Genomic DNA, 20,522 nt, shown 5'->3' on the forward strand with positions numbered 1-20,522 from the left:
GCATATAGCCCGCGGAGTAGTTGTTTCTCGCAACACTGGCAATTAAAAATCATTTCAGCACTTTTTTTATTCAACTCCGAAAGCACTGTGATACATGGCATTTTCAGTTTCTTCAGGGGGGTGTTTGCAGATCATCCCTACACTAACCTTTGAGGGCATAACAGATGTGGTTCAAATTTAGAAAATTTGTAATGTTATAATATTTTGGAGATTTATGAAGGGTAAAAATAAATAAACAGTAATTTATCGTAATATTATAATAATGTATAGTCACAATACACAGTATTTTTATATATGTACAAAATTTACAGTAATATATAGACATCACAATGTTCCCTATATTATTTTTGTAACGCTGGCTAACTTATCCTTACAGCTAAAAATACACTGTACAGAACATCTTAACGATAACTCAAAAAAAGCTTAAATTATCAAACTAAAACTATATATTCACATATATATTACATTGTAATTTAAAAAATGATTGATTTTTTATATAATATATGCTACATATTTATATATTATGTCTATATGCTTTAATATTTATAATAGCCATATTTTCAAACTACAAATTGGGTAACGTTAAATTTAAATATTTACAACTTTAAAGCTGTGGAAAACTTCGAGATTAGGTTGCGTTCTCTATCAGACACCTTCACACTCCACACGTGATAAACTAAAAAATTATGTTAACAAAAACTAAAAAAACTATAAATCGTAAAACTAAAGTGGGGAATGTGAACGCATAAGTTTAAAAAACAAAGTACTTAAACAATTTCGTTCCAAGAAGAAATGTTTAAGTACCTGTTTACTATAATAAATAAATAAACAACAAGTAGCGATATAAAAAATAAACTCTGGCAACGTAATCCCGAAGTTTTCAAATAAAGGATATTCTAAATTTAAATACCAGAAAAGAAAACCAGCACTCAAATAACATCTTTACAAATATTGCAAGGATGTTACATGAATTAATTTAATAATTTACAAGATATTTACGAAAATAAAGATCTTCTAAATAAAAGAAATTTCTTTACAACTAAGTTCAATATGAGATCTCTTAAATAGGTAGTAAGTTATTTTTAGCTTTTTTTTATTTTTATTTCAATAATAGTAAATAACGTTTTGTCAAGAAATCACAGTGAAACTTTTTAAATATTAAGTATAAAATCCATAAATTCTTTCCACATTTCGAGATTTTTTACCAAAATTAACTGATGAGAATTAGATCGTGGTTAAAGTCAAATCGTATTAGTTTCTCCGACAAACTCTGCGTCGCGAGAAAAACAGGACAGTACCAATAAATTTTCATAAACCCAAACATAAATATAATATGTAAATCACACTGTTGTTATGACTATGAGTAGGTGCGCTATGTCGGCCACCCTTTCAAGAAGACTAGGTGCTATCCTTCGCAGGTTTTCATTCACAAAATCGCACGACGGGAATATGTGAACAACATAAGCGGGCTGAAACAAAAAATTTTATTGGTACACATAAGTCCATCTAAAAATGGTTGAGTGTTAAACGACTTTGTATTAGTTTTCTTTTTGATATAATTTTATTGTTTTCTTAATATGCAAACAAAACGATAAACATTTCTACTGTTAAAAGAAATTTCTAAACAAGTGGCATAACACATGTTATCTTTCTTACATATTTGGAGCATATTTATCAAAGGAGTACATTTTAACGGCGTCGGTGCAGGTTATTCGTGTGTTTTCTTTTAGTAGTAATGATTAAACATATTTATTGCATTGTAACGTATTAATTTATATGAAAATAAGTATTTCTGTGATCATTAATGTGATTTAGTGCTATTGGAATGAATACACCTTTACCGTTGAGAAGATATTGACCTCTGAGGATGACTGTTAAATTTTGAAACTTTAACAATAATACATGATTTGCATTTATTGTTATCTTTAATCGGTAATAATATGAATTTGTTGAAAGCCCAATAAGGGCCCAACAGGGCGCCCTTAAAATGATATTGATTTTTTTAATAATTGGCATACTGATAGCCAATTATTAAATAGTATTACTGGAAATTTAAAAATAAAAGTATTGAAATTTTGTACGTTACTAACCCTTTCACTGCTCCAGACGTATATATTCACTAAAAATTTATAGGGCTCAGGCTGCTCAAACCGTATATATTTGCAACCATGCGCATTGTGTCTCGGTTATTGCAATTGGTAAGGCGAATTTTTGCGGCGAGCTCATACCGATTGTGACAAATATTTTTATGGAAAGAGGTACTGGTAATAATACCAAGATTGTTCATGTTTCTTTCAGTTTCTATTTAGTACATATACTGTATTTCATTAAAAAAAAAATCGTAAAATTCATCGTAAATCGTAATTTAACACAACATAATGTAAAACTATAAGTGGTCTAACTGCTCCAGACGTATATATTCGCACGCGATAAACTTTCGCGCACGACACGGTAGCTACGTTCAGACGTATTCCGCAGCGAAAGGGTTAAATGTGAAAAAAAAAAATTGTTAACACTTACAGGTTGTGTGGTACCAGGTGCAGCCACGTTCACAATGCCAGCTGCCTGTTTTTGCTGTAAATAGGTTATGAAGCCACTAGTTAGGTTAGTCGATTGTTTAAGTACGTCCATGTGATCGTGTCCACAAGGTAGAGCCAGAAGCATGCAGTGCTCGTTCTCCATCTGGAAAGATAAGTATAAACAGTTTAAAAAAAAATCTTTTCCTTACTTGATTTTTTAATTAATTATTCCACAGTCTGTTAAACAAGAGCACAAGTGCATCGAAATTAATATCGATGAAACGTATCACCGAAATAAACGCTTTAGCCCAGCTCTAGTGTAATTCATTGCTGGACAGGGCTTTGGTCCGTAGAGTGTTTCTCATAATGTCATGTATTTAGTTAAAAACTAACATTTGTGTTTCTGAATAGTCACAGACTAATGAAAGTTTGTTCATTTACCTGCATTTTTCTGGCAACTCCTTCGACTTGAGGCGGTTCAAGCCTCATCCTCTGGAAAATTCTGAGTGGTGGTGTTGATCCGTCTGTATTCTTAGGTAGACTGCACTTGGCTACGTCATCGTTGCCAGATACGAAGTACATCTGGACTGCGGCTTGGTCGTTTTTAAGCGCTAGTAGGCCCTGCCACATGCAAGGATATTGCTGCAACAAAAAAAATTCAATGTCCCCAAAATCCAAAAAAAAATCAAATGGTAATGGTAACAGTATTCAATTGAGGTTTTTGCTGAAGTAAAAGAAAGAAAATTAGTTTTAAACTGAATAAACAAAAGTACCTTTATGTTGATTTAATTTAATTTACCATCAGCAGTGATGTGACGAGAAATAATTGTGTTATAATACGTTTTTTAAACTGTACTTAAACTCATATACCACCACTGGATTGTATCAAAGCACTTAACTGTTACCCTTTTAAACCTTTAATGCCCGTTTGCACCCTAGTGTTTAATACAGGATTAAGTCTGAACTTGGATTAAATTATAACATTTTGTTTGCACCGTTTCAAATCTATGTATTAATCTAGGATTAATTTAAACCCTCAAATTTGACCGCTTAAACTTGGATTAATGAGAAAATATAAATTGACACTATTGACAGTACTTAGCTGCTAATTATAATTTTTGTAAGTAGGCATTTCTTCCTTTTCCTGTGGACTGTGTATGAGTGAGTGGTGTTAAGACATCATTGAGAACTTTGAAATGGATTCAGATTCTGACTTTGATGTATTGGATGATTTTGATATTCACGAAATTATAGACTTTGGATTTACTAGATATATTAGAAATGATCTATTTCATAATCTGGACAATATGACATTTTTCTGCAGATTTAGGTTGACAAAAGAGACCACATTACATTTGCTCACCTTAATTGAAGAGGAGTTGGAATATCCAAGCTTTTATTCTTAACATGAATTTGTATTTCTGGGAATAATAGTGTATCTCCCATCCAACAATTGGTTTTATGCTTGTGCTGGTCATTTGTCTGCTATTGCAGACTTTTCAGGGATGGACATATCAACAGTGTCCAGAATAATTGTACGAGTATCAATTGCAATAGCTCGGCTTTATCAGAGATACATAAAAATGCCAAACCCAGAAAAAATAGTGTGCAACATGAGTTCTATAAAATTGCATCATTTCCTAGAATGTTAGGTGTCATTGATGGTACTCATATTAAAATTTTGGTTTGAGAATTTGACTTTGACATATTTTTTTCCGAACATAACTGGTCATAAGTTAGCAGCATAATAATATCCCTAAACAGTATTCCCAAAGCCCAGTTTAATTTAATCTACAATCGGCAGAAAGTGGTGCAAAAGCTGATTATTAAAACCCAGTTTTAAAATTAAACCAAGTTCAGTTGAACTTGGCTTAAATCTAAATGGTGCAAACGGGCATAACTGTATGAAACTGCAATGTATTCATTTTGTAAAAACAAATTGTACGAGGTGTCATTTTAAAGTCGCCATATTTCAGGTTTGTAATAAAAAGCATGTTATTATTTTTCTAAAACACTTTAGATTGTGAATTTCAGTGTCAATGATATGATGACAATAGGGCACTGGCCAATGTTAATTTGCCGAAACGTGGATGGCCAAATATATCACTGCTTCATTTCATTGTATTTAGTTTATCTTCTCAACTTTGCATGTGATATGAAAAAAATACGTATCTATATGAATGAAGAAAGATGAGATTTGACAACAAATTATTAAGGTTAAAATAAAATTAGTTTTCACAACAGAAATTGTTGCATGGAGTTAAAAAACTGTTGCTTGACCTTTTTATTTAAGTTTTACAACAATTTTATAATTTTACCGTGAACAATCACAATTCTGTAGAAATTAAGATTATGCGGTTTGATGTCATTTATCGAATTACTTACACCTAGCGCTTTTTGCTGAATATAAGCACATGTCGCATTCTGAAGGCACAACCGCGATATACAGGGTGATTCACAACTTATCCAAAGAAATTTGGGAATAGATGCGTCATGAAAAATTAAGTCAATATCGTAAAAAAATGATAGATTCCGAGAAAAAAATTATTGAAGTTGTAGTATTTTCAACCTTTACATTGCTGGGCTACTGTAGTTTCTAGCGTCATTTGCCCACGTGACCCCAGGCGATCCCGATACTTAAATCTGATTTTATTATTATAATTGTTGCGACAGTGTTCAAAATTCAAGTGTCAAAAATGGTTTATGTGTATAGAAACTCGGAGTTGATGGATTCGTTTTAATTTATGGTGAAGCAAGACAACATTTGTGTTATTAAGAATTGTTATTTGAGAACTGAATCAAGTTTTAATTTTATGAACAAAATGCTGCGGCTGCAGAAAAAATGTACCCGCACCATTTCCACTTATGCATAAAATACCACAAAATTTGTTATATTCTTTCGAAGTAATGGCAATTAATAACAATAAATTTTATTGTTATTAATTGCATAAAATTAAGTAGACTATAAAATTCCATTCTTACCTTAAGGAGCATAAAGAGGCTCTCTGCCTGCGGTGGAACTTGGCTAGCATGCGGTGGAGTTGCAGCTTGCAGTCCTCTTTGACTAGTCGGTGCGTCAGCTCCTATATGACGTGCCACGGCTCCCATAAGATTTCCAGCTGCACCCAAGCCAGCGCCCATCAGTCCGTGAGCTGAAAGTGGTCTTTCGATTTGAGTTGATATTGGTCTATCGGCAGCGCCCAGTCCACCCATGTGGGCCGACAGTGCCGAGTGGCCGCTTAGCGGTCTGTCAGGCGTTCCAAGAGGTGCCATGTGCGCTAGACCTCGGTCGCTGCCCAGCGCAGCTAATGTGCTGTGGCTGGTCAACGGGCGGTGAGCTGGAGGGGGCTCGGTTTGGTCGTAGTATCGGTTGGAATGGTAGTGTTGCATTCGGGCTGGGTGGACGTTGTAAACTTGACCCACTTGAGGTGAATCTGCAAAAAATATAGTAATTTTAATTTATGAACATTCGTAATAATGTTTACTTTGTTTTATATTCTATCATTATAAGTTTTGTTTTGATAATTTAGGAATAAAATTTAAATAAAATGTCAATTAGCTGCTTCAATCATTATGTCTCGTTATATTCCAAATTATTTTTATCAATTGTTAAAATTTCAACACAAAATGCTGGAGCCCACATATGACATATGTATTTATGTATCAAAAATCTGAGAATTAAAATAGATAAAAAATATGTATATGTACATTTTTCTCATTTAAAAAAAAAAACGACAGTAAATACTGTTTAGAAAATTTTAAAACAGCAAATGACTCATAAAATTACGTTGCAGAAATATTTTACAGAATAATTTAAATGTGTTTGAGGAAAAAATTAAGAAAAGAAGATGAACAACTAAAACCATGACAAAAGCATAACATAAAAATAGAAGGAGAGCCGTAGAATAGGTAATATATAAAAATTTATAAATACTTAGTGATAAAAAGGAAATTCCCACAAAAACAAAATCCAAAATAATTAGAAATGTAATAAAACCAAAATTAACATAGAAATATGTTGTGGGCAAAAAACCAAATCCAAAAAGTAGACTAACGTATTGAAATGAAATTCCCAAGAAAAATTAAGAAGAGATAAAATTAGGAACAACACTCCAAGAACACTTAAGGACAAGAAACAAGTTTTTGAAGCCAGAAAAACAGGAAGAAAGAAAAGAAGAAGTTTTAAAACGAATACAAAGTTCGAATAGCTGAAGAAACGAGACAAGTAAAATTGGAGAAAGTAAATCAGAGGCAGAAGATAGAAAACAATGGAAAATAGATCCTGAACACAAACCCAACATAGTTTTACACGAAATTCAGAAAAGCTCAGGATTAAGTAAATGTTCGATAAAATTGATGCAAAAGTGTAACAATGGCAACTTTTACTCCTCAATAATATTCTGACATAATGTAAGATTGTATGCGCACAAATTCAAATATGTGTTGTCAGTTTCATGAAGTGATTGCGATTGATTAAGAAATTCTACATTACAAGAGGAAAAATACATGTTTGAGTCGTCACGAAATATGTGTACCATTATTGAATCTAAACGTTCCAGAAGCTGTGGATATTGCATGACGAGATTTGTAGTTTACATGAAATATTCTTTGGATGGATGAGCACTGGGTTTGCAAAAAATTTTTTAAGACGAGAAATAGTCATATTTAGGACCAAGAAAATTGACACGTTATTTGACCACTTGAAGCATGATGCCGGTTTTCGACAAATTTTTGGATAAGGCAATTAACACAATCAGATTATTTACCAGCATTGCTAACAGGTGGGTGCATTCTATATTTTCGAAATCCAACGCATTTGATGGGCTATATCATCAAGCTCGATTCAAACAGGCAGGATTTCCAGTAGTAGGCGACACATATTTAACATTTCTATGGCATATATTATTTGAACATTTGCCTTTATCCCTTATAGATGGCCTGGTTCATGCAAAACAAAGCACCTCCACATTTTACTTCATGCTTTTTAGAATGCTAAATATCTATAGATGGACTTATTAAGTGAAAATCATCGACAGTGCCACAAACATAATTCAGGAGCAAAGGGTTCAAGTGTAACCGTTTATACAAATATCTTATCAGCTAATTAATACTACAGTTTGAATATAATGCAAATGTTTGATGAATATTCTTATTAAGAATACCCATTTCATATTATCTTGAGCAAATTATATACATGGGGATCTCATATTTTATTTCCTGCATTTATCCCTGCTTTTATGAAAATGCTACGCTTGTGACTAAATACCGATTTTACCTAACATAACACCAAGAATATATTCTCAAGAAAAATGGTTAACTTACCAGTTGCCCTGTCGTGTGGAGAATGTAAACTGTGAGGAACAGAAGCGCCCCTTCCTGTAAGAGCAAGTCCTACTGATCCAGGACGTCGCAATTCCAATGGTGGAGAAGTGTCTGGAGCCTCTTCCCCTTCCTGACCATCACCCACTTTTTCAATACCAGATCTACAACAACGGACAAATAGTTAAATAAAAATACAGATAAAAAAATTCTGCTAACTTTTCTATTAAATAAGCAGAAATTATTTCTTACCTTGATATATGCTGTAATTGTTGCTGTCGCAAAAACTGTTGGTACTGCATTACATGTGAAGGATGCATATAGTGAGCAGGGTTTAGATCAGGCGGAGGGCGTAGAGGACCTGGTGGATAATGTGCGATCGCTTCACCCTACAAATACAATTATAATTAGCTTCTAGAACATTCCACTTCCGACTGTGGGGTAATATCATGCAAGTGGTTAATATTAAAACAGGCACAGGAAAAAGTAAAATTAGATATACTTTTATCCCTCCTCATTTATGGTTGCATTGTATCCATGCATTGCATTAAGGTTACTTTTTATCAAATGGTTTATAAAAAAATTAAAACTACATTAACCCACTGTCTCATTTGGACCTTAGTATTTGGGAATATCCGAAATGTAGCCTAAGAAGGATAAGTAGATATAGATTTAGAACTGTTAAAACAATATGGAATGACAGTAGTAAACATTCTCTATTTTAAATGGCACATCCTACGGGTTTTTCACATTTTTTGAGGAAAAAAATTTATTCCCTCTTGCACTCTGCACATTCCAAATAATGAAATTGTAATAAAAATATCTATTTTAGTGTCATTGCTAAGAAATAAATCTATAACTATAATTAAAAGATTGTCAAAATTAGAATAGCAGAACACACAAATTTTAAAAAGCGTTTTCTTTTCAGTCTCAATTTCATTGACATTCTCTAGATGAGATGGGTAACTACTACACCAGTAAATAAACACACTGTATATTATAATTAGTGCAATTATCATTTGTAAGTGATGTGTAAGTTTTTTTTATTTCTGCATCAAAACATGGTCACCCCAATTTGAGATTAAGTGAAGTTGGTCACCATAGGTATATCAAATTCAAGTATGAAAATGTAAGTGCTTCAAAACAGCTGTGTGCCTGAGCAGGCTCAGGCACACAGAGCAGATACCGCCAAGGTAGGCAAGAACCGTGAGCCTTCATGGTGGTTTGTGATTTGACAACAACACAACAACACTCAGAGCACTGCAGCTTTGATTGTTAGCCACCGTGAAGACCTGCATTGGTCACACACCACAGCAAACCTTCTTCTGTGCACCATAGTGAAGAAAAGGGCAGGGCCCTGATTTATATTTATCTGGATAGTAAAAAGGAACCTTAATGAATACCCAAATCAAATAAAAGTTGCATTTTCACAAATTTTTGATCGTACATGAAACAAAAAGGAAAAACTTCTACGTGTCACAACTAAACATCGAAAAAATGTCAAAAATCACCTTAGGTGATGGCAAATTTTGGTGAGCCGGCGGTGGACTCCAGCTACGATTAAGTAGGCTTCGTTCTCCATGCTGCATGTTAGTGAGGAAATGGCGTTAGTTATATTCAAACGATATTAGACTTGATGATATCTTAAATAGTTACTATTATTCTGCATTTTATTATAAAAACACCAAATCAACTAAATTTCAGCATCATTTGCTGTAATTATTAGGAGACTTTTTATAAAAAAAAAAACATTTAAAAATTACTATGGTAATGAAATAGTCTTAGAAAAATAAGGAACAAGAGTCAAAATCATTCATAATCATAAAAAAGATACATGTGTGCATAATTCTCTAATTCCTTTTAGAATTGAAAATATATATTAAAAAATATACAGGGTAACTAGAAAAGAAGGGGCCATACTTCCTTGGATGAAAATAGACTGAGATCAGGTTACTTTAGTACAATTTTACTTCATTTAATTTTTAAGACATTTCTTAAAAAATATTACACAGAACGGTTTTTGGGTTAGCCAAATATGAATATAAATTTAGTTTTCTCCTCATATATGCTATGTAAGGATATGGCTATTGAAAATGTCATTTTCATCTTAAAGAGAAGAAAATGAAAATGTCGAATATATTATTTTCTTAATTAAAACATGAAACTGACTTAAATTTACATGATTTCAATGGAACATGCTTTGTATTATATCTAAAAACATTTAAAAAATTAAAGTAAGGTGATAACAATTGTCCTCTTTTAGTGACAGTGACAATTTTGAACAGAATATGGATATAACTAAAAGAATAATTAATAATTTGCTGTATTATAGTTCATTTTTAATGGCATTGAGCTAATAATTAAATTTGTAGACAAAATCCAATCGAGATGAAATAGTTTTTAAGAATGAATGAATTGTACATGAATTTTAGATAAAAAATTAGTTTATATTCATATTTGGATAATGATTTCACTCCAGGAAGTTAAGCAATATTCTTTTCTAGGCACCCTGTATATTAGGATATGTACTTAAGTTGCATTTACATTGGATATGAATTAAACAAATTCTTAACAAATTACTTCTAGTAATAGAGTGGATTGAATCTGTGTTACGACAGTTTTCATTTTACTTCTTACAGTTTTGCATGTGTCTTTCATATCTTTTAAGTTAAATCCATTATTATTTTCAAGTTTCGTGAGTTTTGTACGTTAGAAAATTACCCTGTTACCTTCCACCCAAGTGGAAAATTAATCTGGGTTGGAAAGTAAAACTATCACTGTCAAATTTTAACATTTGTTTGTCATTACAGTTATTATCGTAACATAAAAATTTAAGATTTTAATCCTTGTACTTCTTTTGAAGAAACTTTAATCTCTTGTGCTGAAGCATTAGTTGAACTTGTTCCAGACTAAATGACAAATAATAGCTTTGTTCGTAAACCTTCCACTGCTGCACTAGTGTAGTAATACGTTGTTCGTTTATTGCAGTGTAGCCAAGTGCAGGTATAATCCAGGTGTTCGAAAAGTCCAGTGTAGTGTAATAGTGCAGACACTANAAACATCTTGTAGCTAAAAAAGGTGAGGCAGCAACCCCATACGTTACAGTTAGTAGTTCAAAGCAGTTCAACTCGTCACATGTCTCAGAACGCCAAAATATTCTATGAAAACGCGTATGATCGGGACTTAAAAGAATCTGTCGGTACATCTTCGTTACATCCGCATTTATCACAAAAGAATATTGCCGAAATCTTAAAAGAATATCAAAAAGTTCGCTTTGTACTGTCGGGCCAGCTTTATGCATATCATTCAGTGATACGCCACTGTCTTTCTTCGCGGACGCGTCAAAAACTACGCGAAGTTTCGTTGTCAAACTGGATTCTTTTAGTACAGCATGGTGTGGTATATAATATGCCCCACTGTCACTAAGGTTTTCTATATTATCTGAGAGTTTTCTCATATGGCCTAGACTTTCATATTCTGACATAAATCGTGAATATTGTTCTTTAAGATCTGTATTTTTTCCTAATTTTTTCTCTAATAAATAAAATCTTCGAAGCGCCACGTCTTTCGAATCACATAACCGATCTTCAGCCTTGTCAAAAGGTATTTTTACCACAAAACGTCCGGTAGTAAAATCTCTCTCAGTATTTTTTACAAAATGTTGTTCGCAAAAATTATCAATTTTCGGAATGTCTTCACACTCTTCTATACGCCAAAATTTCTCGAGACTTTCAGCCGCTGTGTCAATACAATGGCACGNAATATTTGATTTTACTCTGAAATGGCTGATAAATTTGCCTTCCTCACAGTTTCGAACAAGTTCTATAAAATTTGTAATGCACTTTCTTTTATTTTTTTGGAAACAAGTCTCCAATAAAACATGAATTTTTCTTTTTTTACGAAGGTAATCTTCAGCATCTAATTCCGATTCGCTTCCAGTCACTAAATAATTCACTCATCACAAATATTTTCTCCATGATTTACAATTAGATTATGCCAGTTTAAGTTTACCCAAATTGAATTAACGAACAGCCAAATGTTTTCTCTAAAAGTGGTGCACAATTATTATTTTAGTGTAACACTGAATTCCACTACACTACACTACACTACACGTTATGTAGGTTTACGAACAAAGCTAATGATTCATCATATTTCGCATTGCAGCGACAAAGAACTGTTATTAATTTGAAACTTGTTTATTTAAAATTATTTACAAACCTCGAAGAAAATGTTCATTCACGTTTCAAGATAAAGTCTAAATCAGTATCAGAATCAGTAATGGATAACTTTCATAGTATACCATTTTTTGATAGTAGATTGTTATAAACGTTTTGCGATTTGCATGAACTTAACTGATAAAAATGAACCAATTTAGTTGCATAAAAAAATAACGTAAGAATAGAGCATAGGCTGTGTAACCTCACACATGGTGAACATACATTCATTTTAATCTAACATTTCATATGGATAGATTTTTGTATGAATTCACATCCAATGTAACCACCACCATAATCGATTAAACATAATTTTAAAAGGATGAGAAACGTCAAAAACAAAATGTGAAAATTGTCAGCATAATATCAGAACTCAAAACAATATTTATACATTTAAATGAAATGTTTTTTTTTTCAATAATATTTATTTACTTAGGTGTTTCTACAATAATAGGGTAATTTCCTTTTTAACTACATCATTAAATGATAATAGATTAAAAAATATGTCACCCATATTTTTTCATTTTGATCTCATTTAAGCCCTAGAAACATTTAAGGCATGGGTTGTGACATCTTTAAGCGCAAAGAATCAACCACTTAATACATAGACATAAACAAGGCTAGAATATGTTATAAAAAATAATAATAGTAAATACTGGCTTCTAGATTTAAAAAAGTGGTTTTGGCAAAATCGTCTAACCCATAAAATATAAATTTTCTAGTTTCCAAATATGATTTTAACTGATATGTTAAACTTAAATGTATAAATTAATGATCAATCATCTAATTTGTAACAAATCTCCGAATCTGACAATATAAGTTTAATTCATGCCATTTTTTCCGTAAATAGCAATTTAACATATCACACTTCATATTTGACTAATATGACAATACTTTAGCGTTTAGATTTTAATTGAATTAAATTAAAAAAGATAATAGTTAAAAGTATAAAACATTTTCTAGGAAAGTATATAAAATATATAATGAACATATAAAGTCCAAACATTAATTCTAACACACGCCGTTAAACGTGAGCACCAATTAAATACTGCCTGCAACACCACTGTTCTTTATAAAGCCAATGTATTACTGAAAAAAACGCAGCTGCTTCTAGCAGAAGACATAGAATCATTGGAAGTCATTAACAGTTAGTGATTTCCCTAATTTTTTCCTTAGTGACGTCATCACGTAAAATAAAATTTCAACTTCAAGTAAATTGAAAACATTTTTTCCTAAGCAAATCCTATCAAGTGAAGTCACTAGGTATGCAGAAGATGTCCAAGCCAAAAGACAAGATTCCTAACTGTTGATATTGCAGAAAACTACCACTCTACATGCCCGAACTAACATTGAATGATAGCAATGTACAGGGTACCATTTAATACTCCCACTGCCAATATCTCCGAAATGAATAAATTTATTTTAGTTCTGGAAACTAGGGTTGTTAGGTCCCTCGAATAGCTTCAAATTGTAGTTAGAACTGTTAGTTCAAATCATTCTGTATAGATGGCGTGGCGATACTAAAAAATTTTTTGATCCCTGAAACATGGAAATGCTGCCCTTTTTTGAGTAATTTTGAGTAATTTTTGTAATATAAAGTTTTTCCCAATATTTACTTGTTTTCGAAACATGTCGACTTCAATATGCAATGTACCTGTATGATGTAACGGAAAATCTATTATTTTATCTAAATCATACCGAGACAAAATATTCTTTTAAAATATTGATATAATGACTTTATTCAAACCACATACTAACTAACAAACAATAAATTATAAAAAAACAAAAGATCAACTACAGAAAAAAAAATTGTACAATGGTAAATCTTATTACAAGTACCTATAGTTAAATTGAAAGACACAAACTGATAAAACTATAATTATTGGAAAACTAATATGTGTCATCTGCCATACATGTTTTATTTTAAAGAAATAACATGAACCACCCATGACTGCATTTTTTAATAACATTTGATAAAATACGCTTCGTCTCTGTCCCTTATAAGATATATGGCGACTTTAAAATAACACGTCGTATTTTTTTTTTAATAATTTATTGTTTGTTAATTAGTATGTGATGAGATTATAACAATATTTTAAAAGAATATTTTGTCTCGGTGTGATTTAAGTAAAATAGTCGACATATCTTGAAAACAAGTAAATATAAGGAAAAACTTTATATTACAAAAAGTTATTCAACATTTAACGATCTTTCAGATGGACTGCATTTCCACATTCCAGGGAACAAAAAATTGTTTAGTATTGCCACGCCATCTATACAGAAAGATTTGAACTAAGAGTTCTAACTACAATTTGAAGCTATTCGGGGAACCTAATAACCCCAATTTCTGGAATTAAAATAAATTTCTTCATTTCGGAGATATTAGCAGCGGGAGTGTTAAAGGACACACCCTGTATAGTACAGTTGGCGCCACCCAAATGTGAACGGATTTTAGTTGTTATGGAAATTTCATCTGGATTTTATCGTGGTAAATCAAACTTTTTGTAGTGACGTAACACAGAGAGGGTATTCTGATGGACAAAGATATTGTCTTCCGCGTCACTGGAAACCTTCCCGACACCTTGTCTGATAGGTATTTGTAATTTTTGTTCTTCTTACCAGATGTTCTTGTTTAATATAAAATATACAACTCTTACTCTCATTTAAATCAGCAGCCACTTCACTCAAAGACCAATTATCTTCTAATTTAGTTATAGTCCTTTTGCTCTTTGCGCCTCAGTTAAATGCTTCGGCATATTTCACGTTACTTGTTCACATTTTATTATGTTTGTTCTAAGTGACATATATATTTGACAACTATTGAATTTTACGACGACTATGATTTGAAGTTTAAATTACACGGTACAATATTCCCGTTCACATTTGAGTGGTGCCGACTGTACATATACAGGGTCTAACTTTGAGTGGGGGTGATATTTCTATAGAGGCTACCTTTGACCTTTAGAAACTCGTATCAATAGTTTATTTTTTTCAGATTTCGTTGTCAAAACTTCATTTTCTTTTTAATCTTTTTTTAGTAATTTTCATACCCCGTTGCTGGACAAGCTAGTGTGACCTCAAACAACGGCGCCTGTTAGACGCAGTGCATGCACAGTTGGGAACTGGGTTATGCATTATTGTCAAATCTCATAATTTAAAGAAAATATTATTAAAAAGCAAACCACACCGCCCATTGTGAGTAAAAAAATTGTAACAGATTGTAAAAACTTTAAACGATTTAAAAAACTTTAAACGATTTAAAAAATATATTTCATATTATCAAAATAGTATTTTTATTTACTTATTTTTTTTGTTCTTTTTTTAAAACAGAAAAAATAATTATTTTAAACATAAATTAGTTTTATTTACAATATTGGTTAACACTTAATAAAACGTGAATATTTTTAATTTCTTAAAAATAATTTTTTCGTTTGGGGCTTCATCCGCATTAACATCAAAAAAATATGGCGACTTTAAAATAACACGTAGTAATATTAAAGCAATTAGTTTTCACTAAATTATTTTCCATTAGTTTCACTGTCTAATAGTTAATATTTAATATAGCATGTAAAAAATTATATATTTTAGAAATAAGGGAATGTTTTTTTTTGTGTTCGGGGCTTCGACCACAGTGATATCAAAAAAATATAGTAACTTTAAAATAACAAGTCGCTAAGTTATACAAAAACAATATGTTTTAATAAATTATTTCTCCATGTAATGTAGGTCGCACAACACGCTGATACAGCATTAATATGCAAATTCTGGGTTCCTAGGTTACAAGAATCAAAATGTAGTATCAAAAACTAATTATAATTTGACTATTTATGATGTGCTCAGGATAGTGGACTGTATTAACTATAGTCTTTTAACAAATATAATGCTTTATTGTGGAAATTACACCAATTTGTTTACAGGCATACGTACTAGACAAAGCGTCGCCATTAATCATCTCGTCTAATCTGCCCACACTCGTGGCGTGTCGCCTTGTACGCCGGTGCGGCAAAACACGGTTTCTCCGATTGCCGATAGATGGCGGACATAGTACTAAATATAACTTTACATGAAAAATAAGTAAGAGTACAAAACATGCCGCCAGCCTTGGAATGTGACATTTCAACAAATAAAAAATATATATCAATAGTTAAACTAAATACTAATCAAAGTCAATATTAACTTCCACATATGGGCACGCTTAAATTGGTAAAATACACAAATTTCGCGCTGAGCGTTTCACAACACTGCCATCACTGAACTGGACAGTCACTACTCTGGTGATGTTGTCCTTGCCAGGGTGAAGTTGCTTCACACGGGCGGTTTTCCAACGAAGAGGTGGAACCTGGTCGTCCTTAACAAGAACCAAACTGCCAATGGTTAATAAGTTGGTTGAGTTTTGGTGCCATTTAAGCCTAGATTGAAGCTCTGTGATATATTCACAGCTCCAGCGTTGCCAGAAATGTTGCAAGATTTGTTGCAGTTGTTGATAGTGACTTAATCGATTTATCGGAACTGCAGTAAGGTCGGAGTCAGGTAAGGAAGTCAACGGTCTTCCTATTAGGAAGTGTCCAGGAGTCAGAGGAGTATAGTCGTCGGGACTAGAAGACATAGGACCTAATGGCCTTGAATTCAAAATTGCTTCAATTTGATTTAAGATCGTAAAGAAATCTTCGAAATGCAAAAAAGCTGAACCAATTATACGTTTGAGGTGATACTTAAAACGTTTTACACCTGCCTCCCACAATCCGCCAAAATTAGGGGATTTAGCCGGTATGAATTTCCATTGAATACTTTCGTTAGCCATAAAACTTTCAATAGTATTTGAATGTTCCTTGATGAAATTCAAAAGTTCTGAATTAGCACCTACAAATGTTGTACCATTATCAGAAAAAATACAATTGGGTTTCCCCCGTCGCGCTATAAATCTCTTTAGACAAGCTAAAAATGCTGCGCTAGTCAAACTTGTTACCAAGTCCAAATGTACAGCCTTGGTAGACATACATATAAAAATGCAAATCCATGCCTTGGTTAACGCTGGTTTTCTAGTTTTTCTATCCTTTAACATGAAAGGACCGGCATAATCATAACCAGTGTTCACGAAAGGAAAACATTGACTTATACGTTCAGAAGGTAGGTTTCCCATTGAAATCTCGCTAAATTTAGGATTTACCTTAAAACAGATAATACATTTATTTACTAATAATCGACATAAATTTCGCCCGCAAATTGGCCAATAACGCTCTCTTATAGAATATAATAGCTGTTGTGGTCCGCAGTGCAGCAACCTTTTATGCTCGAAAAGTAAAATAGTCGTAGTAAGTGGATGTTTGTTATGTAAAACAATTTGATGTTTCTTGTCATACGGAATAGCAGCTTCGGATAAGCGACCACCTACTCGTATTAGACCGTCAGAATGTAAAAATGGTTTTAACCTTAAAATGTTACTTGAATTTGGAACGCTACCAGTCATTTTGAGACATTTGTAATCATCACTAAAAGATTGTAACTGTGCAATTTTTAATAACATGATTTCCGCTTCGTCTAATTCAGTAATACTCAATTCCCCTAGTCGTTTTATCTTGGAATTTTTAATATTAAAAATAAACCGATTAACATAAGCAGTTATACGTTTCAACTTGTTTAAACTTGAAATTTTAGAAAAAAGATCGAAGTCTTGAAATACTGATAGTGTTACCGTAACACGCCGTTCCGGAATAGTCGAGTTATCTAGCGATACCGTATCAGAAGGCCATTCTGATATATCATTTTCAAGCCAAGAAGGCCCCTTCCACCATAATGTGTTTGTCAATAAGTTAGCAGCAGATGTACCACGAGAAATATAGTCAGCTGGATTGTCCTTAGAGACGACATGATGCCAGTCTTGACAATCTGTCAACGTTTGTATGACACTAACCCTATTCGCAATGAAAGTTTTCCACTTGTCAGGACTTCCATTTATCCAATGATATGTAATTAATGAATCTGTCCAGAAAAAACATTTTTCAAAAGTTAATTTCAATGAACGTTTTACGCGGTTATATAATTTTGCACCTAAAACCGCTGCGCATAATTCCAATCGCGGTAGTGTGATTTGTTTTATTGGAGCAACCTTGCTTTTTGCACAAAGCAAATTACAAAAATAATTGTCAACTGCATGACTTCTGATATAAGCAGCTGCACCATATCCTTTTTCGGATGCATCTACAAATATATGAAGTTCAAACCGATATGCAGAAGGATTTAAAACATGTCGATTTATTTTAATATGTCGTAAAACCTTTAAATCGTTCAAAAAATCTATCCATAATTTTGAAAGCGAATGTGATACAGGTTGATCCCACGAAACCTTTTCGCGCCACAATAGTTGTAAAATTATTTTTGCTGTCATTATGACAGGACCAAGAATACCTAGAGGATCATAAATACATCCAATCATTGACAAAATAACTCGTTTCGTCATAACTTGATCATAGTTAAAATCTCTTATACAATATTGAATCGTATCAGAATTTGCGTCCCATTGGATGCCTAGTGTTTTACATGACTCATTCTCTCCAAGTCGAAGTATGTTACTTTCTAAGTTAGGATTAATTGTAAATTTCTCACAGATGTCTGGTCTATTTGATAACCATTTCCTGAGTTCAAACCCTGCCGTAGCCAATATAATAGTAATATCCCTTTGTAATTGTAAAATCTCCGTTTCTGAGTTAGAACCTACTAATAGGTCGTCAACATAAAAACTATCCTTGATGGCGTCACATGCCAAAGGGTATTTATCCTTATAAATAATTGCCAATTCAAGTAAACATCTTGTAGCTAAAAAAGGTGAGGCAGCAACCCCATACGTTACAGTTAGTAGTTCAAAGCAGTTCAACTCGTCACATGTCTCAGAACGCCAAAATATTCTATGAAAACGCGTATGATCGGGACTTAAAAGAATCTGTCGGTACATCTTCGTTACATCCGCATTTATCACAAAAGAATATTGCCGAAATCTTAAAAGAATATCAAAAAGTTCGCTTTGTACTGTCGGGCCAGCTTTATGCATATCATTCAGTGATACGCCACTGTCTTTCTTCGCGGACGCGTCAAAAACTACGCGAAGTTTCGTTGTCAAACTGGATTCTTTTAGTACAGCATGGTGTGGTATATAATATGCCCCACTGTCACTAAGGTTTTCTATATTATCTGAGAGTTTTCTCATATGGCCTAGACTTTCATATTCTGACATAAATCGTGAATATTGTTCTTTAAGATCTGTATTTTTTCCTAATTTTTTCTCTAATAAATAAAATCTTCGAAGCGCCACGTCTTTCGAATCACATAACCGATCTTCAGCCTTGTCAAAAGGTATTTTTACCACAAAACGTCCGGTAGTAAAATCTCTCTCAGTATTTTTTACAAAATGTTGTTCGCAAAAATTATCAATTTTCGGAATGTCTTCACACTCTTCTATACGCCAAAATTTCTCGAGACTTTCAGCCGCTGTGTCAATACAATGGCACGAAACTGTTTTTAGTGATTTATTGCCAATTGAATAATTTAATTCACCGCCTAATACCCATCCTAACAGAGTATTCTGCATAACTAAGCCATTTTGTAGTTTTAATTGGTTTGGTAATAATAAGTCATAGAAAAGGCCTACTCCTAATAAAATGTCAATGTCTGACTTTTCATTAAAATTAGGATCTGCCAATGCAACTCCCGTAGGTATTTTTAAATCTTTAGCCTCAAAAGAACAACTAGGCATTGGTTGTGTAATTTTTGGTAACGTCAAAAAAGAAGACTCTTTGGAATATTTACAGATACGTGAACTAACTGTAAAAGTTATTTTATAATTAGCTAATAATGAGTCATTATTTCCAACGCCAGATATTGAATAATTAACACGTGTCTTATTAAAACCTAATTTATTCGCGAAAGCTTCGGTCACAAAATTGCTTTGAGAGCCCGGGTCTAATAGTATTCTAGCCGATAATAAATTTTCCTTTTTATCCATAACATTTACAACTGCTGTGGATAATAAACAGTATGTCATTTTCGACTTATTATTGCAGTTTCCGCCGCCAGCCGTAAGCGCGTTTACTGTCGAATAGTCATTTTTTGTTGATATGCCGGTCTCGCATACCTCGACGTCGTCGTCTTGCGCGAGCGTAACATGTGAAGTCGGATTGGCAACCGTTTGCCTGTCAGTTCTCCCAAACTCTGAATCTCTGTGTAAAAGCGTATTATGTTTCTTATTACACACTCTACAGGGCGATTTTCCACAGTCTTGCACTGCGTGATTAGGATTAAGGCAATTTAAACAGAGTTTACGTTTCCTAACTTCCTGGTCACGTTCACTAACGTTTAATTTAACAAATGATTCGCATTTAAAAATAGAATGATCCTTTTTACAAAAATAACACGAAAACTTTGAATTTTGACTACTGGTTAAAGATTGATAAGTGTTATTAAAATGTGGTTTTACATT

The 20,522-nt window shown here is 32.8% G+C and overlaps 1 protein-coding gene across 2 annotated transcripts in view; it reads right to left on the reverse strand.

Moving 5' to 3' along the window:
- Positions 1–248: 248 nt before the first annotated feature.
- LOC108912746 (protein split ends) overlaps positions 249–20,522 on the reverse strand; it is a 238,945-nt gene continuing 218,671 nt past the window's right edge. Inside the window, exons 10-15 of one of the 2 annotated variants that reach the window (XM_018718125.2) lie at positions 8,091–8,227; positions 7,842–8,002; positions 5,502–5,953; positions 2,961–3,161; positions 2,521–2,682; positions 249–1,469 (exon numbers count right to left, since the gene is read on the reverse strand). In XM_018718125.2, coding sequence (XP_018573641.1) covers positions 1,341–1,469; positions 2,521–2,682; positions 2,961–3,161; positions 5,502–5,953; positions 7,842–8,002; positions 8,091–8,227 — 1,242 coding nt within the window. In that variant the 3' untranslated portion in view covers positions 249–1,340. The remainder of the gene's footprint in view (positions 1,470–2,520; positions 2,683–2,960; positions 3,162–5,501; positions 5,954–7,841; positions 8,003–8,090; positions 8,228–20,522) is intronic. The other variant, XM_018718126.2, reaches the window with a different exon arrangement.

This window comes from Anoplophora glabripennis, unplaced genomic scaffold (genome assembly GCF_000390285.2).
Source record: "Anoplophora glabripennis isolate ALB-LARVAE unplaced genomic scaffold, Agla_2.0 scaffold448, whole genome shotgun sequence".
Lineage (NCBI taxonomy): Eukaryota > Metazoa > Arthropoda > Insecta > Coleoptera > Cerambycidae > Anoplophora > Anoplophora glabripennis.